The sequence below is a fragment of the Hippichthys cyanospilos genome, chromosome 22 (genome assembly GCF_059441005.1).
Source record: "Hippichthys cyanospilos isolate Australia breed blue-spotted pipefish chromosome 22, RoL_Hcya_1.0, whole genome shotgun sequence".
NCBI lineage: Eukaryota > Metazoa > Chordata > Actinopteri > Syngnathiformes > Syngnathidae > Hippichthys > Hippichthys cyanospilos.
The window spans coordinates 2,259,747-2,276,721 of NC_142390.1; the positions used below are offsets into that span (position 1 = coordinate 2,259,747).

Sequence of the window (16,975 nt, forward strand, 5' to 3'; positions counted from 1 at the left end):
AGGAATCTTTTTTTTTTTTTTTTCCCCGCGGTGGAAATGTTGCAAATGATGACAATTAGCAGCTCATGCTGTGTGCTTTTTTTATTCAGTCATTAGCAGTCTTGGGAGTAACGCATTATACTTTTTGCTGTAACGCGGTACTGTAATATATTACACACAATAGTAATATTTTACTCGTTACTACCGTATTTTTCGGACTATAAGCCTCAGTGACACCGGCTCTAGATGCTGCGTGAAACGATGGCAACCGGTACAATGAAATGTCAGAATAATTTCAGTGATTTCAGAACCATTTTGTCATTTACATCGGGACTCGCAACTCACAACTCACTCCGGGAGGGAGGAACAGACAGTAGAAAGAGCTGTCTCCGTCACTGCGACATCGCCGTTCGAGATCTCATCCCATCCCTGATAGATTTAGACAAAATTCTGTGGAATATCCCCAAAATAGTTGTCAATCCGCGAGCTCCTAAAATAATAAATGACTGAGCGATCCCTTGAGTGGGGGACTTGAACAAGATAAGGTAGCACAGTGTGGCGTTCCTTAAACGAGGGGTGTATATTCCACTAATGTGATCAGTGCACTCCAGAGTCAAGAGGGAGAATACCTTCAACATTTGCCACCAATCAGACGCCTTCTGATTTATTGACGTCGTATTAGGGACTCGCCAAGCGGTTGTAAATGCGTCTTTTGAACAAGAAACAGGGGGAAGACAAAAGCCCATTGATGGAGCGGATGGAATCTGTAGATAGATGTGTAATGAACCGCTGGGATGCCATTGCGTTACCCACTGCCATTTTTTTTAAAATTGCAGGAATGCATTGTCCTAGCGGGAGTGAAATAGTTAACCAAGTTATGAAATACTTGGCTGGGGGGGGGGGGCGTAAACATGAAAATGAAACGCAATCAATGAAAGATGTCTGCAATTTTGCATGCCTGCCATTTTACAACGCCAGACCACTTGTGTGAGATAAACGATAGAAAATAAAGAGGGTTTTTCTGTCACTCACGTTGCCATAGTCAATGTAGAAGACATGCACTTTCGCTGGCGACTCCACTTTTTCCACTCGGGCTCTGTACCTGCAGGAGACAATGTCTGTCATTATCCACTCTGCTTCACAGCTGCTTGTTTGTACACAATTCTGGTTTTCACATCGCCGCCGCGGTGAGGCATAAGCTTTCGACATGCGGCGTCCACGTTAAGTGTGGGTGTCAAGCCAGAGCTGACGAGAGCCGTCCAAAAGCGGTGGCGGCGAGGTCATTACACCCAGTGGCTGTCTGGACTTGGCTCTTAACCCAAAATTAAACGTCGGGTGTTCTTGCGCCGACAAGGGAAAGGAAATATAAACGGATTTACTAATTTACTCCCACACGTACCATTCACCGTCGGTGAACTTGGCTATGCAGAAGTCGCCCCGGCGTGGAGCGTAGGCTCCTTCCACGGGGGGCTGCGTAGCAAGCTCTGCTCTCATGGTCTCCATCAGAGTCTCCAGCTGGCCTCCTATTGGGGAAAACGCAGTGATTGGTGTAAGGCAAAGTGGGGTCCGCGGCTTCATGGGTGATGAGGCAGAGAAAAAAGTATAAATATTTTTAAGATGTTTTTAAGAGTGCAGACATTCAATGCTAGGTTTTTAAAGGGTTTTGGCTAAAGGATGGTCTTAAATCTAAAATCTGCTTCACAGTCATCAGTTTTTCACCCTTTTCTCGCTGCACTGTAAAATTTGCTGAAACTTCAGGCACCCAAAACATTCAGAATTAGTTCATTTAGGAACAATGAATGATGCAGGAGATTGGAAAGTGTGTAGCTGCACAAATGAAAAAAAAAGCTTGTTAGCCAAAGAGTCTCAATGTCAAAATGCAGACATATTTGATCATTCTCTTCAGAAAACATGCCTGAGCCGCAGATGTAAACATAACAAGGCCGTCAGTCTTGCAATTTCTCACTCCTGCATTGCGTCTTTTAAATCTGGCAGGTTAATGGAATACGGCCTCGTTTCAATCCGCCCCCGAGATACTGTACCTTCGCAAATGCGATGGCTGTTTTTTTAAGACGCAGCCAGCGCCTTCGCTTGGGTCATTTGCGGCGGCCGCACGTCATCATTAACAACTTGAGCGGGGAGCGTATGTAAATAGTTACGGGGTTATCTGTGCCAAGACAGGCGGGATGATTTTATTAACTGGAAGCGTAGATGCCAAATGAGGACCTTATAATTGCACTTTATAATCGGTGCGCTTGATAATCCCCCACATTTTGGGAACTCACTTTTGTGACTTGAATTACAAAGCGAAACCTGACCAAGTTGATTAGCCGGGCCAAGCGAAAGCGTCTCAAATTCCGTCGTCGATTTTTGATTGCGTTACGAGTGTCTAACGCCACCTCGGGGCCATAAATAGCCGGCGCCTTGACCGCGAGCGCTAACATGATTATTACAGCTTCGAGTGATGCAGTCAAAGGCCGCTGACAAGCGTGGTCACGGTTCGCCGCCTTTAACGAGCCGATTTACAACCCCTCGCGTGCTTCCAGAGATTCACTCCGGCCACTTCCCCGGTCAAGTCCTGTCACGTCTGCTCCCAACATAAATCCATCACGGGCAGTCTCTCTGAGATAACCAGTTTAGGACGCCGTCCGTTTGGAAAACAAAACACGAATACTCAGGATTGGGGATCGTCCAAAATTCTCCCAAGATGAAATCTTTCAGTTTGTTGAAAACAAAAAAAACGGCAAGAATCCCGCTAATAATTTGAACGCGGGCAATTAGAGTAAGGGACAGTGAGACCGGTTTCTATGACCGCGGGTCAAAACTTGATTTTTGGAAAAGTCTGCCCCTCAAACAAAGCATTAAGCAGAATCGATGAGACTTTCTCAAAAAGCGGCGCCGCCTTGGGGTTGCACTCGCGCGGCTCCTTCCTGGTGTAATGAGCCCTAAGACCAGGTGCCACTCATCCCGCATTATTCACACTTCCGCCTTCTATACACAGCAGCTGTTCATCACCTAATGAAGCCCCCTGACCCTCCCCCATCCTCAGTTCTTCAAAGGCCAGACCCTCTCCCCATCTTTTTTTAATCTTAACTCTGTTGACTCGGAATATCTCATGAGGAGATTCATCACGGGGGAAACCGCGGAGCCTGTTGCTCTTTCTGGCCTCTTGTCTTATAGGGATTATTTACCTACCTTTGCTTTAATGGCTTTCATACAAGGCGTTTAATAGAATTCCGCAGATCCTTGAGATGTGAGGCAAAAGGCCAGCCCAGTCCCTAGAGAGCTGTAGCGCTGGCTCTTCCTGCAATATCATCAAATATGAAGAACCTGGAAAGCTCCGCTTGCGTCGCCATTTTGCAACGAGTTACTGATGGCGGCGTTTCTGCAATTTGACTTAAGCGCTACAACAACCTAAAAGAAAAATCTAGACGAACTGGCATCTGCGGTGGACCCTCGAGTTACGTCGTCCCCAGCTTACGTTTTTTTTCACGTTACGAAGTGGAATACACTTCGTCTCCTTGCTACGCCATTTTTTTTTTTGAAGTCAACACACATGCTACTATTACTACTGCTACTACGTGGGAGTCTTTGGCATACAGCTGACCTATTCAGACGGTGGGCATGCACAATGAATGGGGATGGATTTAGCGCATTGTTTTTTTTGTTAATGATGTTGACGTTGGGGGAAGCGGGGGTTGCCACTTCCTGGTTGCATGCGCCTGGAGAGGTCTGAGTCTTTGGAGTGCGCAAGGTCACCGAGATCTATGCGGGCCGCCATCCTGACAGTAATTACATATAGCCCACGGAGAGAAGCCAACAGCGGGAAAAATCGGGGGGGTTGGAATGGCGCGATAGCCCTTTGAAGGGGAGATAATGTGTGTGGGGAGGAAAGTGAGACAATGCCAGATAAATGAGTACATTAACAGATAAAGAGGCTTCCAATGAACTGAGGATTAAGGGGCGCAATCCCTCAAGCTTGCAGGCGATTTGGCAAAGACGAAAAAAAAAAAACGTTCCTAACGTGAAATTAATCACTTATCGAGCGCGTGTAAGGATAGCCATGCATGAAGAAAGCCACTCTTATGAGTTATTAAAGGGGAGTAATTAAAATAGGGAAAAAGGAGCGGACGGTTGGGGGGGCGAGGGGGGTGGGGGGGGGTTCAAGAGCAGAGTTGGCACGACCCGCTGAAGGGATAAAACGATAATTTGCTTAACGCTTTCTCCCGGGTTATTGACATTATTTGGTGAGTGTGTCAACTCAAGTGCAAAAACCAGCTGTGAGGCCTTTTCAGTTTTTCTTCACCATGCCTGCACAAAGTTCACTGTGGTGTACAATGATTTGATCTGTAGTTGCATAACGTTTTTGTTTAAGCGGCGAGGGAACAATAATAATCAGAGCGCCATTTTTAGAGTAGTGGGCATGGATGGAGCATATTCTTTTTGACTTAAAAAGACAACGCAGGTCTGCCATTTTGTTGAAAATGAATTTTAAAGTCAGTTTTCCATCACCTTGGGTCTTCTTCAAAGACTCCCTTAAACGTTTACTCCAATTCCGACCCAAATTGACTGTGCACACTAAAATGATTCACGTGGCTTGATTGCAAAGGATTTACGTTTTCACCGTAGCATGACGGCAAAGTTTGATGACATGCCGCAAAATCAAAAAACTCAACTCCGCTTGTGTGACACGTCACTGTACTGTAACCTAATTATACTTCACAGTGCACGGCTGCTGTGATTCTACAACAACACTTTGATGTGCTCTTCAAGGGCTCGCTATGACTTAATGCCGCTTTGAGCGAGCGTCAGCGAAAACCAAAGCGACCGAGAGAGAAGAAGGGACGGCGGTGGGGGGGGGGGGGGGGGGGGGGGGGGGTAGATGAAGGGTGAGGATTCAGTTCCTTGATGGCGATACCACCATTGGACAGAAGCAGTCTTTGATGAACCCTTGAATATACCCAAAATGACCGTAAAATGGCCGATTTAAACTAAAACGGCCCACTACCGGCGTCTTTTTGAGCAGAGCTCTTCTGGAGACTTTTTTTTTTTTTGTAGTTCAACAGATGAAGGACTTGTCAACCAAATTTCACGTTAGCTCAGTTAAATAGGCTCAGAGGGCTGAATTTCCCAACACTTCTGGAATACTAAGAGGTACATGATAAAATGGTGACAAGTTTCAAGCACGCTTAAGCCCTATTCATTCATTAGTAAAACACTGCTTATGGTTTCAAATGGTTTGATATTAACATTTTCACGTCTAGCGAGTTGGCATTCTTGTGCCCTGTGGCAAGTGACGCTCGAGGCGTAAGCCTCTCGCTTCGAGTGAAGTGCCAGGTAATGCACGTGGTCATGATTTTGATCGCTGTGTTAACAACTTGAGAGAGAAGGAAGGGAGGGCAGGGGGATTGGGCCAACGCTTTTAGCCAGAGGCGCTACTGGGTCTTTCAACATCCTCGTGTGGGCCTAAAGCAAGATGATGAAAAGATGATCAGTTGCATGTTTGCGCTCGCGAGCTATCGGGTTATTACAAACAAGCACGCAATTCTCAGCCTGCGCTCGCATCAGTTTGAAGGGCTCCTCGGCTAGACGTGTTAGGAAACCAAACAGAAGATGAAGAGCGGATCTTTGGGTGGGATCTTCGTCACTAATGGCGGATTTGGTTAAATTGTGGCAAAGCCGAGTTTTGGCAGTTTCATATTTCATGGCAAAGCGACGTGAAATGAGATGTGAAATGATGCAATTTTATCAAATAAGTCTAGACTAAAATGTCATCAGTTTTCCTCAACTAAAATAATCGTGGGCATTACTAAAACAGGTAATCGCAAATAGCAATTTTTAAATCAACAAAAGAATATATTTTAAGACTTTTGGCTGCAATTTGATTCAAATATTTAATATTTCATCAGTCTTTTAAAGTCTCGATTCGTTTTGGCATTTATCTAAACAGTCTTTTAATGTGTCATTCTTCACATAGTACTAAAATAAAACAGCTGTTTATTCATTTTGGCAGTTGTGAGAACGCTTATATTAACAAAGTTTATATTCTATGAATAAAGTTTGATTATTGTTTTTGATACTTTCCCTTGAGTGCAGCACCATAGTGGATGCATAATGCAACCCCAGCCAGAACTGTGGTTTCAATTCTATGTGCGCCTTATATATGTTTTTTTTTTTTTCTTTTAAAAAGAAATAGGCCGTTCAGTTAAGGCGCACCTTATAATCCGGTGCGCCTTATAGTGCGAAAAGTCGTAGCGTTTTGCACTCCACGCTCATCTGCTGCAACAAAGTGGTTGGCAATCGCTAGCCGAGTATACCTGGTTTCATTTCGGGATGAGTGGTTTTAGGTAGTGACCCAAAATGAAAAACCTGCGCTTTACACCGGATTTTACAATTCTCTGGGCAAGGGGCGCCACAGAGTAGCGGACCAAGCGTCGCGACACGCCAGGAGATGTATTACGTGCGCCTTCATTCATGTGAAAACATACATCAGCTGGTGTGAATGTGCATCCAAGCGGGAACGGCAGGGATTGTTAGTTCCCCGGTTAGAAGTGACAGGAGGGGACGGAAGTGATGGATTCCTATCATTGCATCGCGATAACAACAAGCGCCATGTCTGCGGCCGTGCTAATTTGCGGTTAATAAAGTTGCCCTGGTGTTTAAAAGCAAATAAAAACGAATGGAGGAGGAGGAAGAATTGGAATTCATACAGTAAAGAAAAAAATCAAAGACATCCATTTACCTGTCTCTACATCCTGAGTGTACAAGTGAAGCATGTCGGTGATTTCCGTGACGTAGACCGGCCTGTATTTGGCCACGCGCTCCTTCTCCTCCGACACATGAACCACTTCTTCCTTGGGCTTCTCCTCGTAGTTGGCCCACACCTACAACACAGAGAAGACACTGCATCACGCGCAACTCCAAACGGTCGGTCGGGCGTGAAAAGATGAGGTAGAATATATCACGGACATGGAGAAAATGAATCAATTGTTTCATTGAGTACTAAAAACTGTAAAAATTGCGCGAGATTAGTTGAGTCAAAACGGACTGCATATCATAATAAAAGATGTCTTGCAATACATAATGTCATATTCAAATTGAGTGCTCTGCATGTCTTTGAAAATGTCAAATATATACATCAAAATGACGTGATGCGTCGTTAAAAATGACTATTCATCATGTCATAAAATGGCACGTCGCGTCCTAATATCGTAAAGCGTTTGTGACGCATCTGCGGTACTTTGGCAAACGTACGACTTTGTTTCTGCGTTTGTGAAAAACACGGGTGACCTCAATTTGATGGAAGTGCACGTGTGTGTAAGCAGGTTCCATTCTTCCCGCATCAAGGTTACGTCTCTTTTGGCTTCCCAGAAGAAATGGGAGGGCAGGAGGCTCATTAGGAGGAAGTGCTCTGCCGACGGCCGCGAATCAAACCGCCAGATGCCAGCTGATGTGTGTGTGTGTGTGTGTGTTACTGTACAAAGAAAACGGGGTGGCGGGTGCTTGTTAAGGCAGAATGCAGTCGCTGTGTACTCATCTTTAAGAGCAGTAAAGCTTGTGAACACACACAGAAGGTGAAGGGGAAAAAGGATGAAAGTGAGCTAATCATTTTTTGGAAGCGTGTTCACACTCACTCTCTCACACTTACATTCCCTCCCTTGCTCTCTCTAAAATATCATAGCGGGCAGGTGATAATAACAAGCAAAATCACCGCCGAGGAACGACTAGAAGATGTGAGTTAAGATAAGATTTCGGCCTTGAGTTTTCGGCACGTTGTTTCTCTATGTACAATGGACAAGATAAAAAGGAAAAAAAAACTGAAAGTTTCACCAAGTGGTCCGGTTGTTTTAGCCCGTAGCAGTCTGAAAACAACTTCAACTTCAAAAGGCCTTAAAGACCAAGAGGGCAAGAAAATCAAGCTTTTAACTCTTGATAATGCGTTGCTGTGAACTGAAACCCCTTCAAGGTAATAAATCATCATCCAAAATGAGCGAGATGGGCAGAAAGTGCTTTCATTGAATCATCTAAATTACAGAACGTTTGAGAAAACCGACCGAGCGCCGGCTGAATTTCACCAGCGAGCGGCGTCATTAATAATTCCTTATAAAGTCAATAAATCACTCCGAAAGATGCATATATTCATAATAAACATGATTAGAAATGTACCAATAAAAGAAACGTATACAGACTAGATAACAGGTATACATGTCATAAAATGTTATGTCGTTTGCCTCAAATAATATGAGAAGATAGCACTTAACACTTAGCGTAAACTAAGCTGAAAACACGCTTGGAATTGGATTGGGAGTGCATTAGGAGAAACACTGCGGTACGCGCATCCACACAGTCACACACACTGCCCGAGGCTGATGACCTTCCGTGAGCAGCCAACCATCCAGTTTGTTCCACTTGAATGCAGGTATGTGACTGCTGCTCTGCAACTGGAGCCAGATGCTCCAGCCAGCCAGCAGCCACAGATAGACGCCGGCCGAGAGACGCGCAAACACTGACGAGGAGGCAAAGTGACAAAAGACTCGCCCTTCGCGACTCTTGAATGACATAACTTTTGTTTTGACGTCCGGCGCAGCCATTTTGAAGGGCTTCTTTTAGGCTTAATCATCTCCCTGCCGCAGAGGACGCGCTAATCTCACACCTCGCTTGCCAGACTTTAACGCTTTTCCAACAGCGGGGATGACATCAAAGTCAACAGATGAACCTATTTATTTTTTTTGTGCAAAGTGTAAAGTTATTATGACAACCTCTAAAACCAACGAGCGCTTCTTTTTCTCACTAACTCACGAAAAGGCCTTTGAAGTGATTAGTCATCCCAAAGTGTGAAAACTAAAGATGGGAACGCCAGTGTCGATAATTAAAGGCTCTTATAGAAATGATGATAACTACGCAAATTTACAAAATACTTTTGATGCGGATTAAAATGTATTGCAAGTTACAAATACGTTTGCATAGTGTGATATTATTTTTGAACTGCAATCTTGGACACATTACGAGATACATACGTAAATGTATAAAAGTATGCAAAGTCAGGAAATATCCACAAATGAACATATAAACTAAGAATGTGAATTCAAATATGATCTGTTGATTGAGGTGCAGCTACGATACAATTTGACATTTGAAATGCACTCTATACAAGTATGTATATATGTATGTATGTACTGTGTATCTTTGTTAGTGTTTTATTATTGAAATGTGGCTATGAGATTTAAAATTGAATGTACTCAACATGTATACAAAAATTCCTTCTATTCAAAAATAAATCCTGTCAAAAACGTTCAGACTCCAATCATTTATATTGGTTTAAAATCAGCGAACGTAAACTTATCATTCACTGCTAAAGAGGCGCAACCCTCTGGAGACGCGAGTCAACAACAAGTGAGTCCAAGTGCAAATTTGCCGTTTGATGGCGAGCGAGGAGGCCTTGAAAGGCAAGCACAGGTGTGGTGAAAACACTGCCGCAGATGGGTGAGTGAGCGCCAGACGGAGAAAGGTGGAGGCCGCTTTGAACGCTGATTAAAAGGTGTGCGCGTCACATCAATGAACGTGCGAATGTGTGTCGCCTGAGACAAATCCAAGGTTTGAAAACCATCTTCGCCCCATAATGCACGCTGTGTAATTTGGGTAGAAAAAAAAACTACATCCATGTTGATCTCTCAAAGAAAGGCCAACTGGAGCTTTGAGTGGAACACCTTGAACTTCTGATCAATCATGCACTCAGAAAATAAATAAATAAATGAATAAATCCTAGAAGAACATTACGCTCCCCTGTTATTCAGTTGATGCCGGCGCGTCCTACCGCTTCAAACGCACCGCAGCGGACTCGAAGTCTGCACAAACGTCAAGTGCGCAGACTATTGGAACTCGCACGCTCGTCATCGTGAATTCATTAGCCAATCGCTCTTTGAGAACAACTGAAATCAATAAGAGCATGTTATTCATAAGAGTGCCCTTTGTAAATCAATTTAGACCCTATTATATCCCTAATGAATCCTCGCTGGAAAGAATGGTTCATTAATTCACTGGAGGACACTTCTTTCTTTCAGTCTCTTCCTTGTCCACTCGTTGCCCTTTTTTTTTTTTTTTTGGATGATTAGGTTCTATAAAAATACAGCGAGGAAGCAGATAAAATGAATTTGATTGGTATATAAAGTAAAAAGCGCCCCCCTTCATACTGCTGCGTTGCTCTTCTGTATAAATGACACAACATGAATCCAGGAGACCAAGTCCACCAGGGAATTTTATATCAAAGTTGTAAAGAGGAATAGGATGGCGTCTGTGTGTAAGGTCATTTTTTGTTGGGTGCAGTTCACAAATTGGCTGAGGAGGATTTGGAGGTTGGGGGTGGGTCAACAAACACTTTTTGTCAGACTAACCTGATAGTAGTACATGAGAAAAATGAACAGTGCATAAAAAACACTCCTCTCTGGCTTCAACTTCTTATTATTTACATTTGAAGAGACCACCGCACATTGGCACAAAAAATTGCGGATATGACCGCACTTTTAGATTCAATTAATTACTGAGGTGTGTACCGCTCCACTATGGATATGCAAAATGATACAAGTATGGCTCACGCGCAGAGGAACTCGGATTGCCTTTTTGGTCCAGCTTTTATTTGCGTATCGCCGGCATTGTAACACACACATGTACACAAACATGCATGCGAGTAGCCTTGGGCATAACGCGGTCCCATGTCACGCAAGCGCTTACGAGACCGCAAAGCTGAATACGGTGACAAAACGCGTTCGCTGCACAATGGTGGTATTTGACGAGCTGTAAAAATGAAAGCCCTGAATTGCTGGTGCATTATGCTGGCGGGATACAAGAACACATGGCCCGCCGTGATTTTCCAAGGCACATTCGCTAACCGCAACGTGACTTTACAATAGGCCGTGGAGCAGAAGTGAAATGAAGGAGCGTGACGCCAACACAAGGAATCCATTTCCGACGCAAATTGTACTGGAGACATAAAGCAAGTGAAATGGCAAATGCCTACATAATACATATAAAGTATCAAGACAACTTAAATCGTAAAGCATGTTTGTGATTGCGCTTGCACAATTTAACTTGTAACAGTGGAAGACGAATGCCTTTCTTAACCGGAGGGTGAAAACGAGGCAAACTGTGTAGAAAACTGAATATGGGAGTTCAGTTCCAGAAGGCCTTGGGAGGAAAAGCAGCACCCGAGTGAGTTTACTTCACAGATAAATTATGCATTAATGCCGCACAGGGTTGACGGATGGATGGCGAGGCGGGCGTAAGGTTGTCGTAGTAAAGTCAAGATGCTCCCCTTGCTTTCATATCACGACCAACAGATGTTCTCACCGACAAACCCTGGCTTACACGGTTAATATAGCCACCGCCTCCGCCAGCACCGGCAGGCCGTTCCTCCCATATACAAGAATCAACACAACAAATTGAAGGCTCTGAGACGAACTGAGGCGATCACAACTTGCTACACTTTCTAAATCGACACAAATTGATCCACTTTGGCATGGTGGTGGGCTTTTGGGAGTGTGAGAGGCTATTCTTAGTGGCACCTGACTGCTGGAATATGTGTGCGTGTGTGCGTGAGCCAAAAGAGGGTATGGCGTTCCTATGGAAACAGGACATGTTGGTGCATATGTAATTGGGGCAACGGGCCCACACAAACTTAGCACCTGTGTGGCATTTCTCAAGAGCGCCACACAAATAACGACAAAACCGGTATGCAAAAGCTGCCTCGCAAACCCTTGCGGCCCGCCATATGGAGCCTATGGCAAGTGGGAAATTGTTTTTAAGGACGACTGAGGCCTTCGCTTCAGAAAAGCAGTTCATTTTATCCAGGAACCTTCGTTTAAATTGTCCTTAGGTGTGATTGGGTGCATGAATGGTTGTTGGTCTTTGTGTGCCCTGCGATTGGCTGGCATCCAGTTCAGGGTGTCCCCCGCTTGAAGCCAGCTGGGATAGGCACCAGCACGCCTGCCACCCTTGTGAGGATAAGAGGCTCTAGAAAATGGATGGATGGATGTTTAATGCGGCGCACCCAATTACGGAAATTGACTCATATATGCATTGCTATTTTCCATTCGCAAGATATTCTGCGCTTTGCTATTTTCGGCCTCATCCGTCACACGCACGCAAAAAGGTCATTTGTTTTTGATTTTCCCAACAATTTACTCAGCTTGATTCTCAGTATAAACTGCTGAGCCACCAGATCACTTTTGTTTTCTGTCTACCCATGTCTGCCTTAACGAAATGAAGCCAAGCCAAATGCGATTTGGTCCCTCAGCAAACATGCCCACCTGGTTAACAACGAGCCAAGAGTATGAAGACGCGAATCCTTCCACCTAGAGAGAGCGATCATTTGCATTCGAATGATTAAGAAAAAGGACTACCTCCACACAGCTATGTGTAACTATGCAATTTAAGGGCCATAAATCAACTTTTTAATTAACAGGGCACTTTTGCTCCCAGGTTGCCTGGTGTTGCCATGACAACTGCCTTTCCAGAGTGCCGTTATCTAGCACGCGCGCTCCCTCGCTCTTCTTTTTTGGTCTTTTTTTTCCTGAGTACTTCGTATCATTTTTCTTTCTGATCACACTTTTTGTGGAAAAACGGGAGGCAAAAAGAAGGGAAGCTAGAAGATGGGGGTGGGATTAGTGGGACGGCAGGGATGCGGGACACAGGCCAAGGGGTTAATACCGATCTGGCAGCGCCGAGAAAATTGGATGAGGGCATTGAATTGCTTCCCTCATCTGGATTGATGCTGTCTGTGTGAGAATTGCTAAGTTTTGGCGCGGCCACTCGGCCAACCAATTAACATCTTTGTAAAGCCAGAATGCAGAGTGTGTGTGTGTGTGTGAGGGAGGGGGGTCACGCAGCTTGGATGCCAACTGAAATGGGGAACAAAGACTCCATTGCAGAAAATTGGCCAGTTCTGGCCTTTTTTGCTAAGAGCTTTTCATATCACTTGTCTACACATTAATATAGCTTTTGAGCTGAGTAGTGGCCAAGATGAGTGGTCATTGGAAATATAAGCCACTGAAAACTGAAGAAACAACACAAGTAGAAACAAAGAAGGATTTTTGGAATCGCGGAGATGATGAGGGTCGGTTTATGTAACAGTTGCTCCCCAAGGCATGAGGTCAAGAAGTAGAGCCTCTGAAAAATGCACCAAATCGCAAACACACAGCAAAGTGTTCGCTTTCTGGAGACTTTGAGTTTTTTAGGAGCACATTCAGCCCAGGAACAGGAACTAAGCGAAACTAGACTGACCTAAATATGAAAAGACATTTGAAGGCGGGAAAGAAAGTCCCTCTAACACAAATCTTCTCTGGGGATTGTTGCTCGAAGGCTCACCATGACGTTCATACGTTAGACGGACGACCTGCGGGCTACAAATCAATTGCGCATATTCATCTTTCGCTTATTGCTCTGTAAAAGTTGACAAGCCCTCCGACAAACACCCATCCATTTTCTATCAGGGGTTTGCTTCAGCGGTGCACTCAGATTTTAACGAGGTCACTGCGCGATGATCCTTGAGGTTTTTGTTCCACGGCCGCAAGCGTTACCGAAGCGGTCGGTTACAGAGGAGGGAAAAAAATAATTCACGCTGATTAATACTCTGTGGATATCTTTTGATTTGGGCTCAGTAAAACGACAGTGTGAGGCGGGCATGACTCCCAATTAGGGTTTAATTCACTTGAGTGACTACACTGCCCATAACCAAAGAGGGAATGACGATAGACAAAAAATAAAAAAATCAAATCAAATCAAAAAATGGCTCTGGCTTATTGAAACTTTTTGCCTTCGTAATTGTCTTTTTGTTTTTCTAATTCCGACTGACCCACCTCCACTGCAAAGCCAATTCGCGGGGCTCAAGCTCAGTCGCTTCTTAGTGTGGGAAAGCCCTAAACGGTGAAGAGGCTGAACAATTTTAAGAGGGCCCTAATGAATCGATGCACTTTGCATTCACCTCACATTTGAGAGCATGTGAGGTGAATGGCGAGAATGATAAATAGGAGGCGTGGAGTGTGAGACGGAAAATTTGGGAGTCAGACTGGAGGGAAGATGATGTAGAGTCACGGGGAAAATGATTACGGTGGGGGAGAGGAGAAAGCGGGAAAAATGAGAAGCATTGTGGGAGAGCAGGACGATCGACTGCGAGGAGCTAATAAAGAAAACTGATGAGGTGCTAGCATGTCTTTGCTGCCCTGGAGAACCTACCTAGAAAGTGGACGATAGGCCACTTGGAATTCCAACAAGGTCCACAACTAATGAGCTCAGTAATTAGACTGAAGCTTGACGATGATTACCAGGCTTGAGAGCATTTGGAAAACGCTGCCCTCCAGAAGCAAATACTTACATTATTAGCAATGGCAAAAGAAGACCCACCCCACCATCGCTCACAGTGAAAGGAGTTAACAGTAGCTGCTAGCAGGCACACTAAAAAATGTCAAAGTCTGTGTAAATGTCCAAATCGTCTGGAGAACACACTACTGCTCAAATCGCTCTTTTGCTCCTTGGCGTTAAACAAGAACGATTAAAGAAGACAACTGCAGCCTTGACGGGTTGACGCCTAAAATACAGAAATGCCAATTTTCGACACATCCTCATATCAACTCCCAAAATGGTGCCCGCCAATCAAGCATGTGGACTTTCACCGCCACCAAAGGCCCACTAGATAAAAACGCTCAATAAAAAGTAATGTCCTTGCAGAAAGAAGTAAAAAATTATATTGGAATGGGACCACTGACAAGTAGTAAGCATTTATAGGCTGCTCATTGATATTATAATTAGACTTTATTATACATATTTGATAATCGGGGGAAATGTTGGCTCATACAACAACTTAGAGTATACATCAAGGTGAGACCAGTTCCGGCATCACACAAATGGATTTATTTTGAACGCTGACGTAACTGTCATCGGTTCAAAGGCGTGTTTGAATTTTTCCAGAAACACCAATATTCAAAATCAACTTAAAACTTCAGTAGAACATTTATTGCCACGGTTTTGCGAATTAACACGGCAGATTCAAGCCACGTGCGAGTCAGGAGGGGCGGGCAGGGGTCAAGAGCTGGTAAACTGAATGGGGCGGGGGGAAAAAAACGTATCCCAGGAGTAATAAATAATCAGTGAAGCCAACTTCCGTAAGCGCATGTCCTTCACGTTCACCTTTATCGAAAGATGGGAGGAAATTGCGGTAGGGCCCAAGAGGACGAAGCAAGCATACAACGCAGAGGGTGGCAAGGCTCGGCGTGTGTTTATCGGCTATAACGCAATGCTGCGTGTCATATGGCATTAAATTCTCGGGTACATTTTCGCCGCTCATTCTTCTGCATTCCCAGTGCGGAGGGGGCGACGAGGGCCTGAAGCATTTCCGCACTAATGAACCATAGGCAGCCACAAAATCTGCCCCCGAGGACCTCGGCCGAGAAGCCGGCTCAAAAGGCCAAGGACACGGCCACAACGCATAGAGGGGGCGATATCACGAGGGTTCCTGAGGAACATACATGTTGGGAAACCATGTGTTTCTGGTCATTCTTCCCTGTGGCTGGGTTTGTTCTGCAGATGACACAGTCCAAGTCAGCGTGTAATTCCGCAACTTGTGCTCATGCATATTTCAGCCGACTCATCCCGGGCGCCTCCCTGTAGGTCCTATTCCCCCTTGATCATGGCGACCGCTCCCGGACGGCGCTTGGCAGGTGATATCCACGTGAGCACCCGACGGTGCGCATAATAGAGCCAACACATTTGCTGACGTGGGGGAGAAAATGGATAAATATGTGGTGGAGAAGCAGCGGCAAGGCTACACACACATCACTGCATCCCGCTGATCTGCTTCTCTGTCTTCCTGTCAACGCCCTAGGGCTCCCGGGGTCCGGCATGCCATCTACGCGGGATTGGCAGCCCCCCCCCTGCCCCCAAGAGAGCGTCCGCACATGCTCAGAGTAGCTTCGAGTAAGCAGGAAAGAGACAGCTCGAGTGTTGCGCTCAAATTTATATTACGTAATCCGTATGAAAAATCCTCGTGTCAGCTTTTTGCTTTTGTGTGGTCAGTGGCTCGTTTTTTTTTTTCAAGACATGACACACATGCAAAAGACATGAGGTCACGGTAAATACGCACACGGCGAAAATGTAAAGACACCGTGCAGGATAGATGTGGGGACTTTCGTTTTCCAGAGGTCTAACACTAGTCACCATCGATGCAGAGTTGAAAAGTAAAGCTGAACCGGAGGAATATCACAAACTTCCTGAGTGGCTTCTTGATACTTTTTTTGAGGGTTTTCTCACGATAACATACCTGCCGAATGTGATATTGCCAAGTTCAAGCATTTTCTGGAGGCTGAATTTTCAAGCATTGACAATTTAACTGCATGCTTGGCCCTACTAATCCAATCTCTGCAGGCCTAACAAAACCCATAGCTAAAGCAACTCGGATGTAAATCCTCTTCATTTGTGCGTGACTGACCAGAGAATGCCGGCGTTATCGTTCCTTACACTTACAACAACAACAAAAAAAGTCAAGCGGGACAAAGGAAATGATTGCAACCCTGAAAGCATTTCTGTGGCTCCGGGGCATAAAGAAGCAGCGAGTGTGATATTAAATAGAAAAGAGACTGTCGTCTGCGGAAACCAAACAAGCCGACTTGTATGAGATTCTCCATGGACAGTTTATCTTCTGCGCGCCACAAACACAGCTTGAATTGCAGAGCGAGTCCAGGTAAAATATGGCGCTAACCAGAAGCCAACCGAGCGAGTGCGGAGGGGCTAAACTGAAAACGCACAAGCCTATTCGGTTGTGTTAGACATTTTTCATGGTCTCGGCAGTCGGTTTTGTCAGCCTGGACTGCTTCTCAAAAAAAAAAAAAAAAGACAAAAGACACCACCAAGGACGTGTCACCATATTCAATGTCAAAACAAGGCAGCTTGAAGTGTTTTGACAGCAGGCATTGATGGATGGCTCGAGCATGGGAAGAGGCAGTGGCGGACG

The 16,975-nt window shown here is 45.0% G+C and overlaps 1 protein-coding gene across 1 annotated transcript in view; it reads right to left on the reverse strand.

The window, feature by feature from the left end:
• The window catches only part of snd1 (staphylococcal nuclease and tudor domain containing 1), an 89,504-nt gene that overhangs the window by 12,346 nt on the left and 60,183 nt on the right, over positions 1 to 16,975 (reverse strand). The window contains exons 18-20 of the mRNA XM_088406614.1: positions 6,722 to 6,863; positions 1,379 to 1,502; positions 1,012 to 1,081 (exon numbers count right to left, since the gene is read on the reverse strand). Of these exons, the coding sequence (XP_088262740.1) occupies positions 1,012 to 1,081; positions 1,379 to 1,502; positions 6,722 to 6,863 (336 nt within the window). The remainder of the gene's footprint in view (positions 1 to 1,011; positions 1,082 to 1,378; positions 1,503 to 6,721; positions 6,864 to 16,975) is intronic.